At 45.2% G+C, this 20,967-nt stretch overlaps 2 protein-coding genes across 3 annotated transcripts in view; one reads left to right on the top strand and one right to left on the bottom strand.

The window, feature by feature from the left end:
• On the bottom strand, positions 1 to 20,885 carry LOC144669405 (ferritin heavy chain B-like). 2 transcript variants are annotated; one of them, XM_078531811.1, is made up of 4 exons: positions 20,778 to 20,885; positions 871 to 1,017; positions 556 to 681; positions 1 to 272 (listed from the first exon to the last, which is right to left on the bottom strand). In XM_078531811.1, the coding sequence occupies exons 1-4, from the start codon at positions 20,877 to 20,879 to the stop codon at positions 117 to 119; spliced, it is 531 nt and encodes a 176-aa protein (XP_078387937.1). In that variant the 5' UTR covers positions 20,880 to 20,885; the 3' UTR covers positions 1 to 116. The 2 variants fall into 2 exon arrangements, with proteins under 2 accessions (XP_078387937.1, XP_078387938.1); XM_078531812.1 differs by lacking the exon at positions 20,778 to 20,885 and adding an exon at positions 2,997 to 3,098.
• Positions 7,292 to 20,967, top strand: part of LOC144669408 (ferritin, higher subunit-like) — a 37,736-nt gene continuing 24,060 nt past the window's right edge. The window contains exon 1 of the mRNA XM_078531818.1: positions 7,292 to 7,348. Coding sequence (XP_078387944.1) covers positions 7,346 to 7,348 — 3 coding nt within the window. The 5' untranslated portion in view covers positions 7,292 to 7,345. The remainder of the gene's footprint in view (positions 7,349 to 20,967) is intronic.

Genomic DNA, 20,967 nt, shown 5'->3' with positions numbered 1-20,967 from the left:
TTCATGTTGAACAGTTTATTTATAGTTAGTTCTTTGTGCCACATTACAAGTTACTGGGTCAAAGGTCTCAACTATACAAATTGAATAGTAAACAGCAGTTTGCTCCTATGGTCAGTTCATTCACTCTCCCCCAGGGTGAGCTTGTCAAACAGGTATGTTCCCATGCCTTTCTCAGGGGCTCCCAGTCTCTTCAGGTTGGTGATGTGATCTCCAAGCTTCTTGATCATCTTCACTTGCTCATCCAAGTAGTGAGTCTCCAGGAAGTCACAAAGCTGAAAGAGTAAAAAAAAAAAGGATAAGTTGTCAAAGTCCAGCAGCAGACAACCATAAACTGAATTTCCTGAAGAGATTGGATTTCAATTCCTTCTGGACCAGAGGATAGAGTCAGGTGGTGAAGTGATAGAGGGAAATTCTTGTAGAAATGCTCATCTACATCCCCTGAAAAAACCTCCAGGAGACACCAACAAAAATCAATTAGATGCAAGAAATCAAGGAACAGTAACATCACCCATTTTCATTGTTCCAATAGCCCACATTAAAGCATCAGCAACTTACATGAGGGTCAGTGTTCCTAGAGGAGAGCTTGTGCAGATCCAGCAGACTCTGGTTCACATTCTTCTCCATCTGCAGAGCTCTCTGCATTGCCTCCAGACCATTGTGCCAATCATCCTGCTCTGGTTTCTGAAGAGGGAAAGGCAGACAATTACCATGGATTTAAAAAAAGTGCAAGAAAAGAAATGAAGCAGTATCCCAAAGCAGATGTAACCAGGGACCCAATTCACCACAAGATAGAATTACTGCATTAAACTATGAATCAATTATTTTCAGTTTAGTTCCAATCAGGCAATCACTCATTCCATCAAATCCAACCTTGATGTCCTTCAGGATGACCCGGCCTCCACGTTTATTCTGGAATTTCATCAGTTTCTCAGCGTGTTCCCATTCCTCATGTGACTGCTCCTTGAAGAACTCAGCAAAGTGACGCAGGGCAACAACATCCTGGTCAAAGTAAAAGGACTGTGGAAAGAAACAAATTTCAATGCTGGACCTAGATTTTAAAATATAAAATTCAAAGTCAATTATTCTCCACGGGAGAGAATAAATTTAAATGCTGGATGTAAATTGATGAATTTTAAATTCAATTATTCCCAGCTCCATCTTTCAAACCAAGTTTCCCCCCCCACCCAACCCCAAATAGAAATTTTGGGACCACTAATTTAAGTCATTTCATGAATGCTGGACATTGTCTAAACAAAGTCCAAAGATCAAACAGAAAAGATAGGATTGCAGCTCAGGTCTTCTGATCAGGAAAGAAACCTTACTTCTAACCCTGATCAAGATAAAAAAAAACTTGCCATTCACCACATTAGATTGTTCTCCTGATGGAAGATCCCTCAACCATCCCATTTATGCAGTGAACCTCAAGAGGGAGCAGCAGAGGCACTACCCCACCTCTACTTTTACAGCACTAGCTGCCATATTCCAATAATGTGTTCAAATTGAAGTTCTAACATTTCCTGGGTAACTGATCAAAAGTCTAATGTCTCCAACTCCACTTAGTTGGAGACTGAGGGTCCCCTGCAGGGAATTGCCCATCAGGAGTTGAAAATAGCCCAGTGTTATGACTGCATTTGGTAAAGCTGAGTTACTTAAAAACTCCAGAGGGACACTTTAAACCACTGTCATAAGCATATATCATTTATTATAGGTTGAGTGCAACTCAGTTCAGGAATCAGACCACCAGTCTGAGGTTTTATATTAAGCCTTTTATTAGTTTACGCTACACATGGCTACAAAAAAAAAATCACTTAAATGAATTCCCAAACTAATCCCATTAACGCAACAGCAACCCATGGAGTTAACCAGGCAAAGTATTTTCACCTTAAATCCAAAATGAAGTTCTTTCACTTTGGTTCCTGAGGATCCAATTAAAGACTTACAGCTGCTTTTAATCTCATTGCCTCTGCTCTCCAAACAAAACTGAAGTTATACCTAGCACAGCCCATTGAATGTAAATTCTCATTGCATCACCAGCCACTTCTTGAATGCTCTATTCAAAAAAAATACAAATGCATTCAAAACTAGTACAAAGTACCCAGACTGGCTGGCTTTAATCCAATTAAGACACCCACAGACTAAACCTCTTAAGAAAATTTATCCAATATTGTATAGATTAATAGCTTCATTACACCAGAGTCCTTGCATTGGACTTCCAAAGAATCTTGTAGATCTTGTAGCAATCCAGTGCACATCCAGTCTCCAAACATCTAGAGGCCAGAAGGTCTGGGCCTCCTTCATATCAAGCACTAGAATTTATTTTGATGCATAGTATTATTTATCAATGGTGAAAAGTTGAACCAAGATCTCACCAGTTCCCAAGTGGATATAACATTTCTCTACACATGGAGATTCTCACTGGCATTCCTGTGAGCATTTTGTGTTATGATGATGTGGCAGACAGACCAAATCCACAAGGGAAACTTGTGGGTTCGCAGTTTGCAATTTATATTACAAGATTTATGCACTGAATTCAGAAGTAATGAATCCACTACCACCTTTGGAGATTTTAAATGGTAAATCAAAACAAAAAAAAACTCAAAAAGACTGGCAAGATTACAGTTAGACTGGCAAGATTCACTTTCAATTAAAAAGGCAAGAAAACAAGTGGGGACTTGCTAACATTCCCCAGCTATAGACACCCCCATTGAAACTGAATTTGGTCTAATGGTAACAACCACTTGACTAGGTTTGTGCTCATCAGTTACAAACTCAGGCAGCAGCTGAACTAGTTTCATCTATTAAACCTCAATGGAGAGCAGCTACTACAAGGAGCAGTCCATTGACTCCACATCACCCTGTGTTACACACTGGAAGCACTCACTGCTCAATGATACTTTCACCCCAGAAAGTCAAGATAAACAGTTTATGAAGTCACTTCATTGAACTGGAGAAATTCTAACTTTCCCAAATGTAGTGACAAGGAATACAAAACTCACCATAGAAATGTAAACATAGGAGGAATAGAGCTCCAGGTTGATCTGCTTGTTAACAGCATCCTCACAGTCCTTGTGATAGTTCTGACACACTTGGGAAGCCATCTTCAATATTACTGCTACAGTTACCTAGAAAAATCTAGTACTGATCTTCTCTAACACAAGCTCTTGTATTTATACAACTGGGACATCCTGCATTCAAACAGGGAATGACATCACGAATAATTGACAATCTCTGATAGCCAGTCAGGAATCGGCCATGAATGCAGGCACCAATTGACAAAGGTGTGGGGGAAGGAGTGCGACCCAGAGCCAATCAGAGCTTCGGAATACAAACTGGTTTGGGAGATTCATCTTGATGTTGCCAGGGCTTGAAAATTGCATCTATGAGGAAAGATTGGACAGGCTAGGATTGTTTTCCTAAGCGCAGGGGAAGCTGAGGGGTGGCCTAATTGAGGTGTACAAAATTATTGGAGGCCTAGATAGGGTAGACAGGAAAGACTTGTTTCCTCTAGCTGAGGGGTCAATCATCAAGGGGCATAGATTTAAGGTGATTGGTAGAAAGATTACACGGGACATGAGGAGAAGTTTTTCACTCAGAGGGTGGTGGTGTCTAGAATTCACTGCCCGAATTGGTGATTGAGGCTGAAATTCTCAACTCATTTAAAAGGTGCCTGGATCTGCGCCTGAAATGCCTGCAAGGCTATAGGCCGGGTGCTGGAAGGTGAGATTAAAAATGAGTGGCTAGTTTCATTTTTCTCTTTTTTCAAATGGTGCAGACACGAGGAGACGAATGGCCTATTTTGGGTTCCTTGACCTTCTTCAAATGTGAAAATGTCTCGTTGTTTAACGCTCTGATTTAATGATAATTTGTTACTTTTGCTGAAGTGGCTTTTCATAATCTGGACAAGTTTGTTATTTGCCAGGAACGGAGAAGCTGAAACAATATTCAAAGCAATCAAGTCGTCGTGAGGGAATTTTCAAAGCAACCATTGGACAGAGAAATGGAAATGTGAGAGTGAGAGGGAGTGAACATCACTGAATCCAGTGTCACCCACAGACTTGGAGGGGAACTTGCGAGTGGTGATGTTCCCATGCATCTGCTGCCCTTGTGTTTCTCGGTGGTAGAGGTTGTGGGTTTGGAAGGTGCTGTTGAAGGAGCCTTGGTGAGTTACTGCAGTGCATCTTGTAGATGGTACACGCTTCTGCCACTGTGCGTCGGTGGTGGAGGGAATGAATGTTTAAGGTGGAGGATGGGGTGATAATCAAGCGGGGCTGCTTTGTTCTGGATGGTTTCAAACTTCTTGAATATTGATCAAGCAGCACTCATCCAGACAGGTGGAGAGTACGATCATGCTCCTTACTCGTGTAGATGGTGGACAGGCTTTGGGGAGTCAGGATGTGAGTTACTCACCACAGAATTCCCAGCCGCTTAACTGCTTTTGTAGCAACAGTATTTATATGGCTAGTCCAGTACAGTTTCTGGTCAATATGTGACCCCCAGGATGTTGATGATGGGGCATTCAGCGATGGTAATGCTAGTGAATATCAAGGGGAGAACGTTGACTTCTCTCTTCTTCCCCTTGCCAGGAACGGTGAAGCTGAAACAATATTCAAAGCAATCAAGACATCGTGAGGGAATTTTCAAAGCAACCATTGGACAGAGAAATGGAAATATGAGAGTGAGAGGGAGTGAACATCACTGAATCCAGTGTCACCCACAGACACGTCTCCATTTGCTGCAGTGTGTTTTGGGACAAGCTTGATGGAGAAGCTGGTCTTTTCCTGCCCATCAATGTTGTATATTAGATGTGTCCTTTAATGGTCAACTTTCAATGAGGCTGAAGATGATTTGAATCTGATTGAAATGATGAGACTTGGATGTTCTTTACCTCTCTGGCTCATCCTTGATTCATTGAGCACAGAAAGAGGCCATTTACCCCACGGTGGCTGTGCTGACAGTTTGAAAGAGCTAGTCATTAGTCCCACTACCTTGCTCCTTCCCCCTACACCTGCAATCCTTTACCTTTTCATGTATATATCTGTTATTGACCTGATTTTCCAGACAACCTCCTCATAAGAAACAGTGAACTTTATTTAGAGGGCTTCAGCAGCAGTTACATGCTTCCATCAAGATCCACAACTAGGTACAAGCTCCACCCCTAAGGTTCCCGGTGCTTGGGGCTGGTTCACTCACTGTCACATGATACTACACAATACAATAAGTCTTAAAGCTACAGTTAGTACATTCCTTAAAGCTACAGTTACTACAATATTCAATTCCCTCTTCAAGGTATTGCTAAATCTTCTTCCTCCACGTAGTGCATTCCAAATCGTGACAAATCTCTGTGGAAAAGGAACTTCAAATTGTCACTCAAGGCCCACAGCTAGATGGACACCAGAGACTTTAGTTAAGGCCAGTATTACTGGTACTGAGGGAACTATTGATTGATCCTTTCCGCAGAGAAAATCTAACCATCGCCCTTGACATTCAAGGGCATTACCATCACTGAATCCCTCACTATCAATATCCTGGGGATTACCATTGATCAGAAACAAAACAGGACCAGCCATATAAATACCGTGGCAATGAAAGCAGGTCAGAGTCTCGGAATCCTGCAGCGAGTAACTCACCTCCTGACTCTCCAAAGCCTGTCCACCAGGCACAAGTCAGGAGTGTGATGGAATACTCCCCACTTGCCTGGATGAGTGCAGCTCCAACAACACTCAAGAAGCTTGACATCATCCAGGACAAAGCAGCCCACTTGATTGGCGCCCCATCCACAAACATTCACTCCTTCCACCACCGATTCACAGTAGCAGCAGTGTGTACCATCTACAAGATGCACTGCAGGAATTCACCAAGGTTCCTTACACAGCACCTTCCAAACCCACGACCACTACCATCTAGAAGGACAAGGGTAATGAACACAGGGGAACACAATCACTTGGAAGCTCCCCTCCAAGCCATTCCATCCTGACTTGGAAAAATATTGGCCGTTCCTTCACTGTCGTTGGGACAAAATCCTGGAACTCCCTCCCGAACAGCACTGTGGGTGTGCCTACACTACATGGACTGCAGCGGTTCAAGAAGGCAGCTCACCACCACTTTCTCGAGGGCAATTAGGGATGGGCAATAAATGCTGGCCCGGCCAGCGACGCCCACATCCTATGAATGAATAAAGGAAAACCTCCTGTTCATTATTACCTATACGTTTCAGTCCCTCTGATGCCCATCGATCGCAGGAATCTCAAGTTATAGATAGGCATTATGTACCACCTGACCAGGTACACCCAGGCACAGGCATAGCCACAAAAGAGACATGGGCAGCCAGGCTAAACAATCCCCTCGACTACGCTCTGCTGGACCTATGGGAGGCCAAGCCCATGGGGCTGAACCATGAGGAGGTCCTCCAACCTCCTGTTTCCCTCTACACCAGAAGGCCAAGATCAGGAGTGAAATATCTTGCTTTTAGGCCACTCCTAACATGGGATCATCCAGTCAACTAAATAGGTGCCAATGTGAGGATAAGTGTCATTACAACTAAAGGGTACCTTGCCTAGTAAATCAGGATCTTATTATTGACGTCTGCAAGACACTCTATATCCTAGATGCCGCCTGGCCGCGGATGGCATCAAATGTACTGGTGAATGCCACATACGCTCTCTCTACTGGCTGCCCAGAGGTCGACAAGACTGTGGGAGAGAAGCGGGCAAACAGAGTGACACCACTCCCCACCCCACCCCCATCCCCGGCCTCCACCCCACCCCCAACCCCACCTGGAACCCCATGAGCATAAGCAGTCCTAGAATGACAAATTGCTGATTTTGTCAGGACTAGCGAGTCAGATCCTCCAACTGAAACTTGCACCACTCCCTCCCCCTCCATCCCAAAACATCTGCATCCTGTGGCCAAAGACCTGATGACACTGGGGTAACACAGTGTCTCCTGTTTAACTTTAGGAAAGAGTCCTGTTCATGAAGAACGTTATTGGTTATTTTTGCTTCCCCTGTCCAGTATTTTGCACTTGTCTGCTCAAATCATCCAATCAAAACGTTCCCTGTCCCACATTATCACCTCCACTGCATTTCATTTTTGATTGGGGGCCTCTGATGGGCATAGAGTTCTGATTGGTTACTGGGAATAGTTACTCATCAGCTGGAATGTCGGCCCTGGTATTAAAGATGGTTTGGTCTCACTAACTTAAGTGTAAAAACTTGGGAGAAAATTGTGTTGGTTTAGTAGGTTAGAATGGTTTCCTAAGTGCGTCAGAACTACCACGGAGGATTGTGAGGATGCTGTTAACAAGCAGATCAACCTGGAGCTCTATTCCTCCTATGTTTACCTCTCCATGGTGAGTTTTATATTTTTTGAACTATTTCAATAGCCTGTTGGTCCATATGTAATGTTTTTTTTAAAGTTGTAATATAATGCAATTTCTTTCTACTCTTTTATGATCAATAATAAACTCCTGTAGTTTGTTGCTGTAGCATTCTGAATATTGTAAATTTGTAACTTCATTTTCTATACTAGAACTTCTAATGAAATTTTTAGCTCTCATGTTGTGTACTAAAATGAGTAATCCTAATGAAAGTGACAGTGTCAATGTTCCTCTTATTTCTAGATATGGCCATGATTTAAAGTTGAGTAATTAAGAAATATGTTAATACAGTATTGCAATCAAAGCTTAATCAGTAACAGCTTCATGGCTAGCTTTCATTCTGCATCCCTACTGGGTTAATTCAAGTGCGCTTAAATGTTTGAAAGGGTGCTGTTAATCCTGGATTTATAGGAGAATATGTATGTTTCTGGGAGGTGAGGAAATGATTTGTCTACAGCCCACCTGTTGTAGAAGGTCTTTGAACGTAATGGTGGCTATTTCATTCATCTCTGACACCCAGATTTAAACGGTAGGTAGTTAAGCAAATTATCCCATTTTCTGCCTGTGGTAGATTCCATGACCATCTGTACAAGTGAGTATGATGAAGCACAATATTGAGCTTGCAGTGCACGTTATAATTAGGCTGCATGACACAATGACTTTGGACTTGATTTGAAGTGACTTCTTAGTCTTTTTTAAATAACTAAGCATAATTGAATACAAACAAAAAGCTAAAAGCTACTGCGGATGCTGGAAATCCAAAACAAAATAAAAACAGAATTACCTGGAAAAACTCAGCAAGTCTGGCAGCATCGGCGGAGAAGAAATCAGTCAACGTTTCGAGCCCTCATGGCCCTTCAGCAGAACTGAAGCATAGTTTCAACAAGGGAGAAATATAAATTGGTTTAAGGTGGGTGGGGGGGAAGAGACACATTGAGGGTGTGGTGTGAGCAGACAATCAAAAGATGTCAGAGACAAAAGGGTCAAAGAGGTGCCGAAGGTGGTGGTCTTTGTCTGAGAAAAGTGCTAACCAAGAATGCAAGACAGGACACCCAAAGTACAGCTCTAGTGGGGGTGGGGTGGAAAGACTAAAGGTTTTAGTTTTAGATTTAAAAATAATGGAAATAGGTGGGGAAAGAAGAATCTATATAGATTATTGAAAAAAAAGGTGGGTGGGGGGGGGAAAGAAACGGGGTGGGGATGGGGGGAGGGGGAGTTCAAGATCTAAAGTTGTTGAATTCAATATTCAGCCCAGAAGGCTGTAAAGTGCCTAGTCGGAAGATGAGGCGCTGCCCCCCCAGTCCGCGCTGGGCTTCACCGGAACAATGCAGCAAGCCAAGGACAGACACGTGGGCAAGAGAACAGGGCGGAGCGCTAAAATGGCAAGCGACAGGGAGGTTTGGGTCTTTCCTGCGGACAGACCGCAGGTGCTCCGCAAAACGGTCGCCCAGCCTGCGCCCGGTCTCTCCAATGCAGAGGAGACCGCACCGGGAGCAACGAATGCAGTAGACCAAGTTAGGGGAAATGCAAGTGAAATGCTGCTTCACTTGAAAGGAGTGTTTGGGCCCTTGGACGGTGAGGAGAGAGGAAGCGAAGGGGCAGGTGTTGCATCTTCTGCGTGGGCATGGGGAGGCGCCATAAGTGGGGGTTGAGGAGTAGGGGGTGATGGAGGAGTGGACCAGGGTGCCCCGGAGGGAACGATCCCTACGGAATGCTGTCAAGGGGGGTGAAGGGAAGATGTGTTTGGTGGTGGCATCATGCTGGAGTTGGCGGAAATGGCGGAGGATGATCCTTTGAATGCGGAGGCTGGTGGGGTGATAAGCGAGGACAAGGGGGACCCTATCATGTCCCTGGGAAGGAGGAGAAGGCGTGAGGGAGGACGCGCGGGATATGGGCCGGACACGGTTGAGGGCCCTGTCAACGACCGTGGATGGAAAACCTCGGCCAAGGAAGAAGGAGGACACGCCCGAGGAGCTGTCCCTGAAGGTAGCGTCATCAGAACAGATGCGACGGAGGCGAAGGAACTGAGAGAATGGGATGGAGTCTTTACAGGAAGCGGGGTGTGAGGAGCTGCAGCCGAGGCAGCCGTGGGAGTCGGCAGGCCCGCAATGGATATTGGTGGACAGTCTATCATCAGAAATTGAGACAGAGAGGTCAAGGAAGGGAAGAGAAGTGTCAGAGATGGACCATGTGAAGATGATGGAGGGGTGGAGATTGGAAGCAAAATTAATAAATTTTTCCAGGTCCCGACGAGAGCATGAAGCAGCACCGAAGTAATCATCGATGTACCGGAGAAAGAGTTGTGGGAGGGGGCCGGAGTAGGACTGGAACAAGGAATGTTCCACATACCCCATAAAGAGACAGGCATAACTGGGGCCCATGCGGGGGCAGCGCCTCATCTTCCGACTAGGCACTTTACAGCCTTCTGGGCTGAATATTGAATTCAACAACTTTAGATCTTGAACTCCCCCTCCCCCCATCCCCACCCCGTTTCTTTCCCCCCCCCACCCACCTTTTTTTTCAATAATCTATATAGATTCTTCTTTCCCCACCTATTTCCATTATTTTTAAATCTAAAACTAAAACCTTTAGTCTTTCCACCCCACCCCCACTAGAGCTGTACTTTGGGTGTCCTGTCTTGCATTCTTGGTTAGCACTTTTCTCAGACAAAGACCACCACCTTCGGCACCTCTTTGACCCTTTTGTCTCTGACATCTTTTGATTGTCTGCTCACACCACACCCTCAATGTGTCTCTTCCCCCCCACCCACCTTAAACCAATTTATATTTCTCCCTTGTTGAAACTATGCTTCAGTTCTGCTGAAGGGCCATGAGGGCTCGAAACGTTGACTGATTTCTTCTCCGCCGATGCTGCCAGACTTGCTGAGTTTTTCCAGGTAATTCTGTTTTTATTTTGTTTTGGATTTCCAGCATCCGCAGTAGCTTTTAGCTTTTTGTTTTTATCTTTGTGTTTGATTGACTGCCACCTCTCTTCAAAAAAATGCCCTCTTGGAAGAAGTATGGTTCTGTCCTCCGACAGGATTTCCGACTGTCTCTTCTGCCCTGCTCACCTTCATTGCTTTCCATTTCTCTCCTGGTGTTTGACAAGGTGTTTACTAAAACCCGCTTTCACAGCCATATCTCCTTTCTCAGTGACTGTCTCCGTCTCCGACTCACCCCACGTGGATTTCAACTGAAATTCCATCCCTCTTGTTTCGAACCCACCCAGGATTACAGGTATCTCCGGGACATAAAACGTTTCTCGGACTGCTGTTCCCGTCGCATTCTGAGATCCACACTCAGTGCCATGCGCCGCCATATGAACACACTTGACCTCTCCCTCCAGCAGCACCGCCGCACCCTTTTTCAAAGCTGCGCGTGCCCCCAGTTTCATTTTATTCTTCGCCTCATCCGTCGCCTCAACAAGAAACTTTTTCTCTTTCTCTCAAGTGCTAAGGAACGCAAGCTCCAACAACTCATCGACTCCAACACCCATCGGGGACCCTCCACCCCTGCTTGTCCCTCCGTCCTCACCCCATCTTCCAATCCCAGCCCCAGCCGCGTATTCACTATACCCCCTGACCTTCCCCTCTCCGATGCTGAACGTTCAGTGCTCAGCAAAGGACTTAGTTTCATACCCTTACGCCCTCATCTCAATGAATTTCGGGCTCGGCATGATGCTGAACTCTTCTTCCGCCGTCTTCGTCTCCGTGCTCACTTCTTTGGGCAGGAGTCCTCTCCCCGTTCAACGGATCCTTTTACCCACCTCCAATATTCTCCCTCCACTTGGACCCCTCCCTCTGGATTCTTACCTTCTCTTGATCTTTTCATTGAGAACTGTCGGCGTGACATTAGCCGTCTCAATTTCTCTGCTCCTCTCACCCATTCTAATCTGTCTCTCTCTGAACTCACTGCACTCCGTTCTCTCAGGTCCAACCCCAACATTGTCATCAAACCCGCTGACAAGGGTGGTGCTGTTGTTGTCTGGCGCATTGACCTCTACCTCGCGGAGGCTGAGCGTCAGCTCGCAGACGTTTCCTCCTGCCTCTCCCTGGACCATGACCCCACCACAGAACATCAAGCCGTTGTTTCCAGGACTGTCGCTGACCTCGTCTCCTCTGGAGATCTTCCTCCCACAGCTTCCAACTTGATAGTCGCCCAACCTCGGACGGCCCGCTTCTGCCTCCTACCCAGAATCCACAAACACAACTGTCCTGGCAGACCGATCGTGTCAGCCTGTTCCTGCCCCACGGAACTCATTTCTCATTATCTTGACTCCCTTCTCTCTCCCCTTGTCCAGTCCCTTCCCACCTACATCCGTGATTCCTCTGACACTTTACGTCACATCAACAATTTCCAGTTCCCTGGCCCCAACCGCTTCCTCTTCACCATGGATGTCCAATCCCTCTACACCTCCATCCCCCACCAGGATGGTCTGAGGGCCCTTAGCTTCTTCCTTGAACAGAGGCCCCAACAATCCCCATCCACCACTACTCTCCTCCGTCTGGCTGAACTTGTTCTCACACTGAACAATTTCTCCTTTAACTCCTCTCACTTCCTCCAAATAAAAGGTGTGGCTATGGGTACCCGCATGGGCCCCAGTTATGCCTGTCTCTTTATGGGGTATGTGGAACATTCCTTGTTCCAGTCCTACTCCGGCCCCCTCCCACAACTCTTTCTCCGGTACATCGATGATTACTTCGGTGCTGCTTCATGCTCTCGTCGGGACCTGGAAAAATTTATTAATTTTGCTTCCAATCTCCACCCCTCCATCATCTTCACATGGTCCATCTCTGACACTTCTCTTCCCTTCCTTGACCTCTCTGTCTCAATTTCTGATGATAGACTGTCCACCAATATCCATTGCGGGCCTGCCGACTCCCACGGCTGCCTCGGCTGCAGCTCCTCACACCCCGCTTCCTGTAAAGACTCCATCCCATTCTCTCAGTTCCTTCGCCTCCGTCGCATCTGTTCTGATGACGCTACCTTCAGGGACAGCTCCTCGGGCGTGTCCTCCTTCTTCCTTGGCCGAGGTTTTCCATCCACGGTCGTTGACAGGGCCCTCAACCGTGTCCGGCCCATATCCCGCGCGTCCTCCCTCACGCCTTCTCCTCCTTCCCAGGGACATGATAGGGTCCCCCTTGTCCTCGCTTATCACCCCACCAGCCTCCGCATTCAAAGGATCATCCTCCGCCATTTCCGCCAACTCCAGCATGATGCCACCACCAAACACATCTTCCCTTCACCCCCCTTGACAGCATTCCGTAGGGATCGTTCCCTCCGGGGCACCCTGGTCCACTCCTCCATCACCCCCTACTCCTCAACCCCCACTTATGGCGCCTCCCCATGCCCACGCAGAAGATGCAACACCTGCCCCTTCGCTTCCTCTCTCCTCACCGTCCAAGGGCCCAAACACTCCTTTCAAGTGAAGCAGCATTTCACTTGCATTTCCCCTAACTTGGTCTACTGCATTCGTTGCTCCCGGTGCGGTCTCCTCTGCATTGGAGAGACCGGGCGCAGGCTGGGCGACCGTTTTGCGGAGCACCTGCGGTCTGTCCGCAGGAAAGACCCAAACCTCCCTGTCGCTTGCCATTTTAGCGCTCCGCCCTGTTCTCTTGCCCACGTGTCTGTCCTTGGCTTGCTGCATTGTTCCGGTGAAGCCCAGCGCGGACTGGGGGGGCAGCGCCTCATCTTCCGACTAGGCACTTTACAGCCTTCTGGGCTGAATATTGAATTCAACAACTTTAGATCTTGAACTCCCCCTCCCCCCATCCCCACCCCGTTTCTTTCCCCCCCCCACCCACCTTTTTTTTCAATAATCTATATAGATTCTTCTTTCCCCACCTATTTCCATTATTTTTAAATCTAAAACTAAAACCTTTAGTCTTTCCACCCCACCCCCACTAGAGCTGTACTTTGGGTGTCCTGTCTTGCATTCTTGGTTAGCACTTTTCTCAGACAAAGACCACCACCTTCGGCACCTCTTTGACCCTTTTGTCTCTGACATCTTTTGATTGTCTGCTCACACCACACCCTCAATGTGTCTCTTCCCCCCCACCCACCTTAAACCAATTTATATTTCTCCCTTGTTGAAACTATGCTTCAGTTCTGCTGAAGGGCCATGAGGGCTCGAAACGTTGACTGATTTCTTCTCCGCCGATGCTGCCAGACTTGCTGAGTTTTTCCAGGTAATTCTGTTTTTATAATTGAATACAAGGTGTTTGAGGTAGAGAATAGTAACTTATCGACCTAGATGCCATTTCTTTTTCTTTAGTTGGCCATGGTTGAGATTTGGGTCTAATTCTGACTCTTCCTTTCCATTTTTGTCTCTACCTGCAGTCCTCTTACTTTGACCGGGATGATGTTGCCCTGCGTCACTTTGCTGAGTCCTTCAAGGAGCAGTCACATGCGGAACGGGAACACGCTGAGAAACTGATGAAATTCCAGAATAAACGTGGAGGCTGGATCATCCTGGAGGATGTCAAGGTTGAGTTTAATGGAATGAGTGAATGCCTGCCTTGATCCCCTTAGACTAATTTTATTTTAATGCTTCTTGGTTTAACTTGATTCTGCTATTCTGAATTTAATAATGTGGTGCTGTGTACCTACACCACATGGACTACAGAAGGTCTTTCCCCCTCAAGGCAATTGGGGATGAACAATAAATGCTGACCTAGCCAATGACTCCCACATCCAAAAATTAACCTGTGATTTTGACGCTGGTTTCTGGTAATTTGAGCTTCTACCTGCTTTTTCATCCCTGTTTTTCTTGTACTTTCTCATGTATTTTCATTAATCCATTGTAAATGAGCTGCCTGCCTTTCCTCTTTTAGAAGCCAGAGCAGGATGATTGGGCCAATGGTCTGGAGGCAATGCAGAGAGCTCTGCAGATTGAGAAGAATGTGAACCAGAGTCTGCTGGATCTGCACAAGCTCTCCTCTGGCAACACTGACCCTCATGTAAGCTGTTTTAATGTGGGTTTTTGGGTAAAGTGGAGTTGATGGGAACTTGTCTTTGAGCCAGTTCAAATGACCTCACCTCTATTGGTTGTTGTGGTGTCCCTCCTGGGTTCAGTTTTGGGGCTGGGATCAGCAGTGAGGTTGGCCAATTGTGGACAGGTACTCCCCACCTACTGTGCATCAGTCTAATGCAGTAATTCCATCAATCTCAATTGTATCACTTGACTAGAAGGTGCAAAAAAAAAATCCAACTCTTGAAGGGGAGCTCAGATTCTTATCTGATGCTGGGTGTAACTAGTTTATCCCTCCTTCCAGCTGTGTGACTTCCTGGAGACTCACTACTTGGATGAGCAAGTGAAGATGATCAAGAAGCTTGGAGATCACATCACCAACCTGAAGAGACTGGGAGCCCCTGAGAAAGGCATGGGAGAGTACCTGTTTGACAAGCTCACCCTGGGAGAGAGTGACTGACTGTGGGGATTATGTCATGAGACCCTAACTCTGTCCTTTAGGGAATGATTCTATTTGGTGCTCTTGATGTGAAATAACTGAATAAATGGATTATTAAAAAATGAATTGAAGTCTGCCTCCTTGTTAGATTGAGTGGTTGCTTTGGCTGTAACAACTTGAACAGTTATTATGTAACAGATCATGGGATTGAGTCTTGACATTCATTGGACCTTCTAATTATGTCATGGTGTAATCTTGATTCTGTGTACTTTGCAATAAATCACATCCTGATTGTAGTTAATATGTGTAAAATAAATGGCAACAATAATTGCCCAATACAACAAAAGATAAATTACTGTAACACTGTTAAACACCTAAAATTGTCCAGTGACTTCTAGCCATTTCCAAGCAATAAAAAAACCCTCAGATTTCTCTTGTAGGTAAGAAGTTGGGGTTGATACTTCTCATTACAAAGGTGGCATGCAGCTGTCCATAACTTAATAACGCAGTGGTTTGCAGGGGCATCATAAAACATCTATGGCACAACTAAGGATAGATAGTCAAAAAGGCAGGTTTCAAGGTGTGTAGGGGGATGCTAAAGAGACAGCCACCAATAGATCTTGGAAGGTTGGAGAAGATGAGAGATAGGGAGGGATGGCCATGAAGCAATTAAAGAACGATGAGAATTTTAAAATCAAACCATTACTTGATCAGGGACTGATGTAGGTCAGCAACCCAGGGGTGATAGGGGCATTGAAGTTAAAGACAAATAGTGTAATTTTGGATGACCCCAGCTTTGCGCTCTGACTGCCACACTCAGTATGAGCCCCACTACTCAACTGAGCCATTTGGAGATTTAAGATAACACATTAGTTATGGATATCCATCAAACATTCAAAGTAATTTTCACCGCAGCATAGTATTAAGTCTTTTTCACTGGATTCTCTTAGAACAAAGACTATTCTTTATCTTTTTATAGTCATGCACTAATCTACTCTATTGTATGTTAAATAATTCTTCACTAACTTATTTACAAATTTAATGTATAATGTCTCGTAGTCTAATCTATGCCGTTTAAGAACCCACCTTCTATTTTTTTGAAAGTGGGAAGATTGCATTTTTTTTTAAAGAGAGACTTGCGGACACCTGTAATATCTGTGTGATTATAACTTAGCCTGTTAAATAACTTGGCCATCTGGAAGAAGGTAATATCTCTTGATAATCGTATTCCTTGGGAGAGGTGTAGTTCACTACTTTAGACCCAAACGAGTGTCTGAGGTGGTTGCTTTGAACCCAAGTGAAGATGATGATTATTAAGGGAGTGCACTTGATCTAGGGTAGTCCCCATTGGGTGTGCAGTTATAATCCACTTCAACTTTGACCAGAATGATGTTGCCCTGAATCACTTTGAGTCCTTCAAGGAGCAGTCACGTGAATGGGAACACGCTGAGAAACTGAAAATTTCAGAATAAATGTGGAGGCTGAATCATCTTGGAGGATATCAAGATTGGATTCATAGAATGACTGGCCTCTTTCAGGATCCCCTTACTTTGTCCCAGAAATTATTGGAAACAAATTAGAACCAATTGTTTTCAATGTTTGTGATAGTTTGAAGTAATTCTACAATTTTGACATTTGATCCTGATTGTTCATTCACCCCTATTTGGTTTCTTTCCTTGTATTTTTTTCATCATCTGTTTAATCCATTAGAAATGTCTTCTCTTCCCCTCTCAGAAACCAGAGCAGGATGAGTGGGGCAATGGTCTGGAGGCAATACAGAGAGCTCTGCAGATGGAGAAGAATGTGAACCAGAGTCTGCTGGATCTGCACAAGCTCTCCTCTGGGAACACTGACCCTCATGTAAGCTCCTTTTTTTCCCCTCAATTGGAATTTATGGAACTGGAGTCCTTGAGACTTTGGAGCATCTCCATGCCCAATGGCTTTGTTTTGGAGTCTACCTTGGGAAAGAATGGAAAGTTAGTGTCATACTATCAATGTCCCAATGATCCTGGGACATCTTGTGCAATGTGTTAACTTAATGATGCAGTAATGTTATCGATTCCAATTGCTCCACTTGACTATCCATTTTAAAATACAAATTTTAAGGGGATCTCTAAATCCTTGATCTGTTGCTGGACATAACTAGTTATCCCTCTCCTTTCAGCTTTGTGACTTCCTGGAGGCTCATTGCATGGATGAGCAAGTGAAGGTGATCAAGAAGCTTGGAGATCACATCACCAACCTGAAGAGACTGGGAGCCCCTGAGAATGGCATGGGAGAGTACCTGTTTGACAAGCTCACCCTGGGGAAGGGTGACTGAACTGACTGCAGGGGACAAACTTGTGTTTAATACTAGTATTGTATAATCTGAGATGGAACAATCCAGTCCTGTAGGGAATAGTGGCTTTTGCATCAGTTGTGACCTGGTCTTGATGTAAAATGTAACATTTTGTAAATAAACTGCTTACTATTGGACTGACTTGTGCTTCCTTCCTTCCTAAATTTCAAACGATATCCAGGGTGGAGAAAATGAAAGGAATGATTGTTACACTGAGCTGTGTAACCGCTTTATCCAGGTGTTCAGCTCTTTACATCTGGGAAGATGTGCTCTTCTCAAACTTGTTGCAAAATGACGACTTGGTATACATAGTGCCTTATTAATGTGGTAAAAATATTCCCAAGATGATTCATGAATTGTTACTGAACAATCTGATGCTGACCCCACTTAAGGAGTGATGTTCAGTGACCCCAAACTTAGGAAGCTGTGTTAGAGGGCAACAAGTTTGGGGAGCAACTAATTATCTGGCTTGAAGCAGCATAAATACAAGGAACTATTCCCATTGCATGGTGACTCTCTGCATCAATGACAACTTTCCCTCATTACACCAAAAAATCAGATGCTGCAACTTTTGTGCGAATAGGTAAATAATGAATTTAGTCTTGCACTATGTCAGTCCAAAGACCTGACTAGTTTTTTTTTGGAGGCAGCAGTGGGAGAGGAGACAATTTCATCAATTAATAAGCTTCTGCCAATCTCAGTTCTGACTGTGCGATACCATAAAACACTTAACCAAATTCATAATAGCTTCAGACTTCCTGGTAAGCTTTGAGCCCTGACTGCAATGCTCAGTATGAGCCCCACTACTTTTTCCACCCCCTCCCCCCAAATCAAAAACACTGTCATTCAACATCCTAAAAGGAATGAAACTGGTGACTATTGGGGCAATCAGCCAGAGATGTCATAATTCTTCTGGCCTTTAGTGTGAGTGAAAGTATAAGGTAAGGAAGATGGTTCTGAAAATCTTTCTTGTTCTGTCAAGTGAATTTAGGTTAGCTGTCACTGCAAGTCAGGTAGATATATTGAAGGGTGAGGAACAGGGGTGTGGAACCATACTCCAATCTAATCCTTCTGGATGGAGTGAATATGTAAAGCAAATAACTTAAAATATGATGAGTTAAAAAGCTGCTTCACCTTCCACTACCCCCCATGCCTATCAATTTATAAAACCAACTCATGTATATATTTGGGCACCAGGAACATTCCATACCAAATAACTCATCCTGCTCGAATTCCAATGTTGCCTTTGCTCCTATAAGTAGATTCAAAGGTTGATGCTACGGCTGCAATTATCCATGTTTACAAGTTAATTTGAGGAACTTGTTGAGAACTGCACTGACTTAATGAATTTGCCATCTTTGAGCTGTGGGACCATGCAACTGTGTAGGGCCCCAGCTATGCCTGTCTCTTTATGGGGTATGTGGAACATTCCTTGTTCCAGTCCTACTCCGACCCCCTCCCACAAATCTTTCTCCGGTACATCGATGATTACTTCAGTGCTGATTCATGCTCTCGTCGGGACCTGGAAAAATTTATTAATTTTGCTTTCAATCTCCACCCCTCCATCATTTTCACATGGTCCATCTCTGACACTTCTCTTCCCTTCCTTGACCTCTCTGTCTCAATTTCTGATGATAGTCTGTCCACCAATATCCATTACAAGCCTACCGACTCCCACAGCTACCTCAACTACAGCTCCTCACACCCCGCTTCCTGTAAGGACTCCATCCCATTCTCTCAGTTCCTTCGCCTCCGTCGCATCTGTTCTGATGACGCTACCTTCAAAAACAGTTCCTCTGACATGTCCTCCTTCTTCTTTAACCGAGGTTTTCTACCCACGGTCGTTGACAGGGCCCTCAACCGTGTCCGGCCCATATCCCGCGCATCCGCCCTCACGCCTTCTCCTCCCTCCCAGAAACATGATAGGGTCCCCCTTGTCCTCACTTATCACCCCACCAGCCTCCGCATTCAAAGGATCATCCTCCGCCATTTCCGTCAACTCCAGCATGATGTCACCACCAAACACATCTTCCCTTCACCCCCCCTGACGGCATTCCGTAGGGATCGTTCCCTCCGGGACACCCTGGTCCACTCCTCCATCATCCCCTACTCCTCAACCCCCACCTATGGCACCTCCCCATGCCCACGCAGAAGATGCAACACCTGCCCCTTCACTTCCTCTCTCCTCACCGTCCAAGGGCCCAAACACTCCTTTCAAGTGAAGCAGCATTTCACTTGCATTTCCCCTAACTTAGTCTGCTGCATTCGTTGCTCCCAATGCGGTCTCCTCTACATTGGAGAGACCAAACGCAAACTGGGCGACCGCTTTGCAGAACAGCTGCGGTCGGTCCGCAAGAAAGACCCAAACCTCCCTGTCACTTGCCATTTTAACACTCCACCCTGTTCTCTTGCCCACATGTCTGCCCTTGGCTTGCTGCATTGTTCCAGTGAAGCCCAGCGCAAACTGGAGGAACAGCACCTCATCTTCCGACTAGGCACTTTACAGCCTTCCGGGCTGAATATTGAATTCAACAACTTTAGATCTTAAACTCCCCTTCCCCCCATCCCCACCCCGTTTCTTCCCCCTCCCTTTTGTTTTTTTTTCAATAATTTATATAGATTTTTCTTTTCCCACCTATTTCCATTATTTTTAAATCTACAACTAATACCTTGTCAGTCTTTCCACCCCACCCCCACTAGAGCTGTGCCTTGAGTGTCCTGCCACCCATTCTTAATTAGCACTTTTCTTAGATAATATCACCACCTTCAACACCTCTTTGATCCTTTTGTCTGTGACATCTTTTGATTATCTGCTCCTATCACTGCTTGCTTGTCCCTACAACCACACCCCCCTCAACTTCTCTCCCCCCGCCCTCCACCTTAAACCAACTTATATTTCACCCCTCTCCTAACTATACTTCAGTTCTGTTGAAGGGTCATGTGGACTCGAAACGTCGACTCTTTTCTTCTCCGCCGATGCTGCCAGACCTGCTGAGTTTTTCCAGGTAATTCTGTTTTTGTTTAGGATCAAATATGTTGTTCACAAGCAGTGGTTCCTTAAAGTTGCAGACACGACAATAAAGGGAATTAGAGAAACTTTGGTTTTTCAGTCATTCCACTTTAATGACTCAGCATCTCAAAGTTGCTTCTGGTCACTTTGATTTTTTTTTGCTGTATGAAGATTCAATAATTCCCAGCATCATGAGCTTGTCACACCCATCACCATCCCCACTCCCTAGAGGTTGTGATACTGAATTCAGAGTTTCTTGTGAAAAGGATCAATCAATAGTTCCCTCAGAACCAGTAACCACAGATCTCCATCAAAGTGTCTGTTGTCCATCTGGGTGGCCATTGAGTGACCATGTGATGTCCATCAGTTTGGGCAAAGCCCTTTGTGACCACAGGATGTTCACTGCATCTCGGATGCTTTTTGACCAGAACAGGTGTAAACACCCGGATACATTTCCTCAGTTGAGAGCAGCTGCTACAGGAAACAGTCCATTCACTTCACATCACCCTGTATTACACACTGCTCAATGATTCTTTCACCCCAGGGAAAAAAGTGAAGAGAAATATAGTTTATAAAGTCATCTCATATAAAGTCATAGAGAATTTGCAACTTTACAGAACATAGTGACAAAGAATACAAATCCCACCATGGAGAGGTAAACATAGGAGGAATAGAGCTTCAGGTTGATCTGCTGGTTAACAGCATCCTCACAGTCCTTGTGGTAGTTCTGATGCACTTGGGAAGCCATCTTCACTATTACCTAGAAAGCTGTATAACCAGTTTTCCCTAACACAAACTCTTGTATTTATACTACAGGGTTATGCTGTATTCAAACA

This window comes from Cetorhinus maximus, chromosome 29 (genome assembly GCF_964194155.1).
Source record: "Cetorhinus maximus chromosome 29, sCetMax3.hap1.1, whole genome shotgun sequence".
Classification (NCBI taxonomy): Eukaryota; Metazoa; Chordata; class Chondrichthyes; order Lamniformes; family Cetorhinidae; genus Cetorhinus; species Cetorhinus maximus.
Note: the sequence above shows the minus strand (reverse complement) of the source record. Positions and strands in the feature narration are given on the sequence as shown.

Coding starts and splice junctions, on each gene's coding strand:
- LOC144669405 (XM_078531811.1), bottom strand. CDS start 20,879: ATGGCTTCCCAAGTGCATCAGAACTACCACAAGGACTGTGAGGATGCT. Junction 1,018..20,777: donor CCTATGTTTACCTCTCCATG/GTGGGATTTGTA, acceptor TTCTTTCCACAG/TCCTTTTACTTTGACCAGGA. Junction 273..555: donor CTAGGAACACTGACCCTCAT/GTAAGTTGCTGA, acceptor TTACTCTTTCAG/CTTTGTGACTTCCTGGAGAC.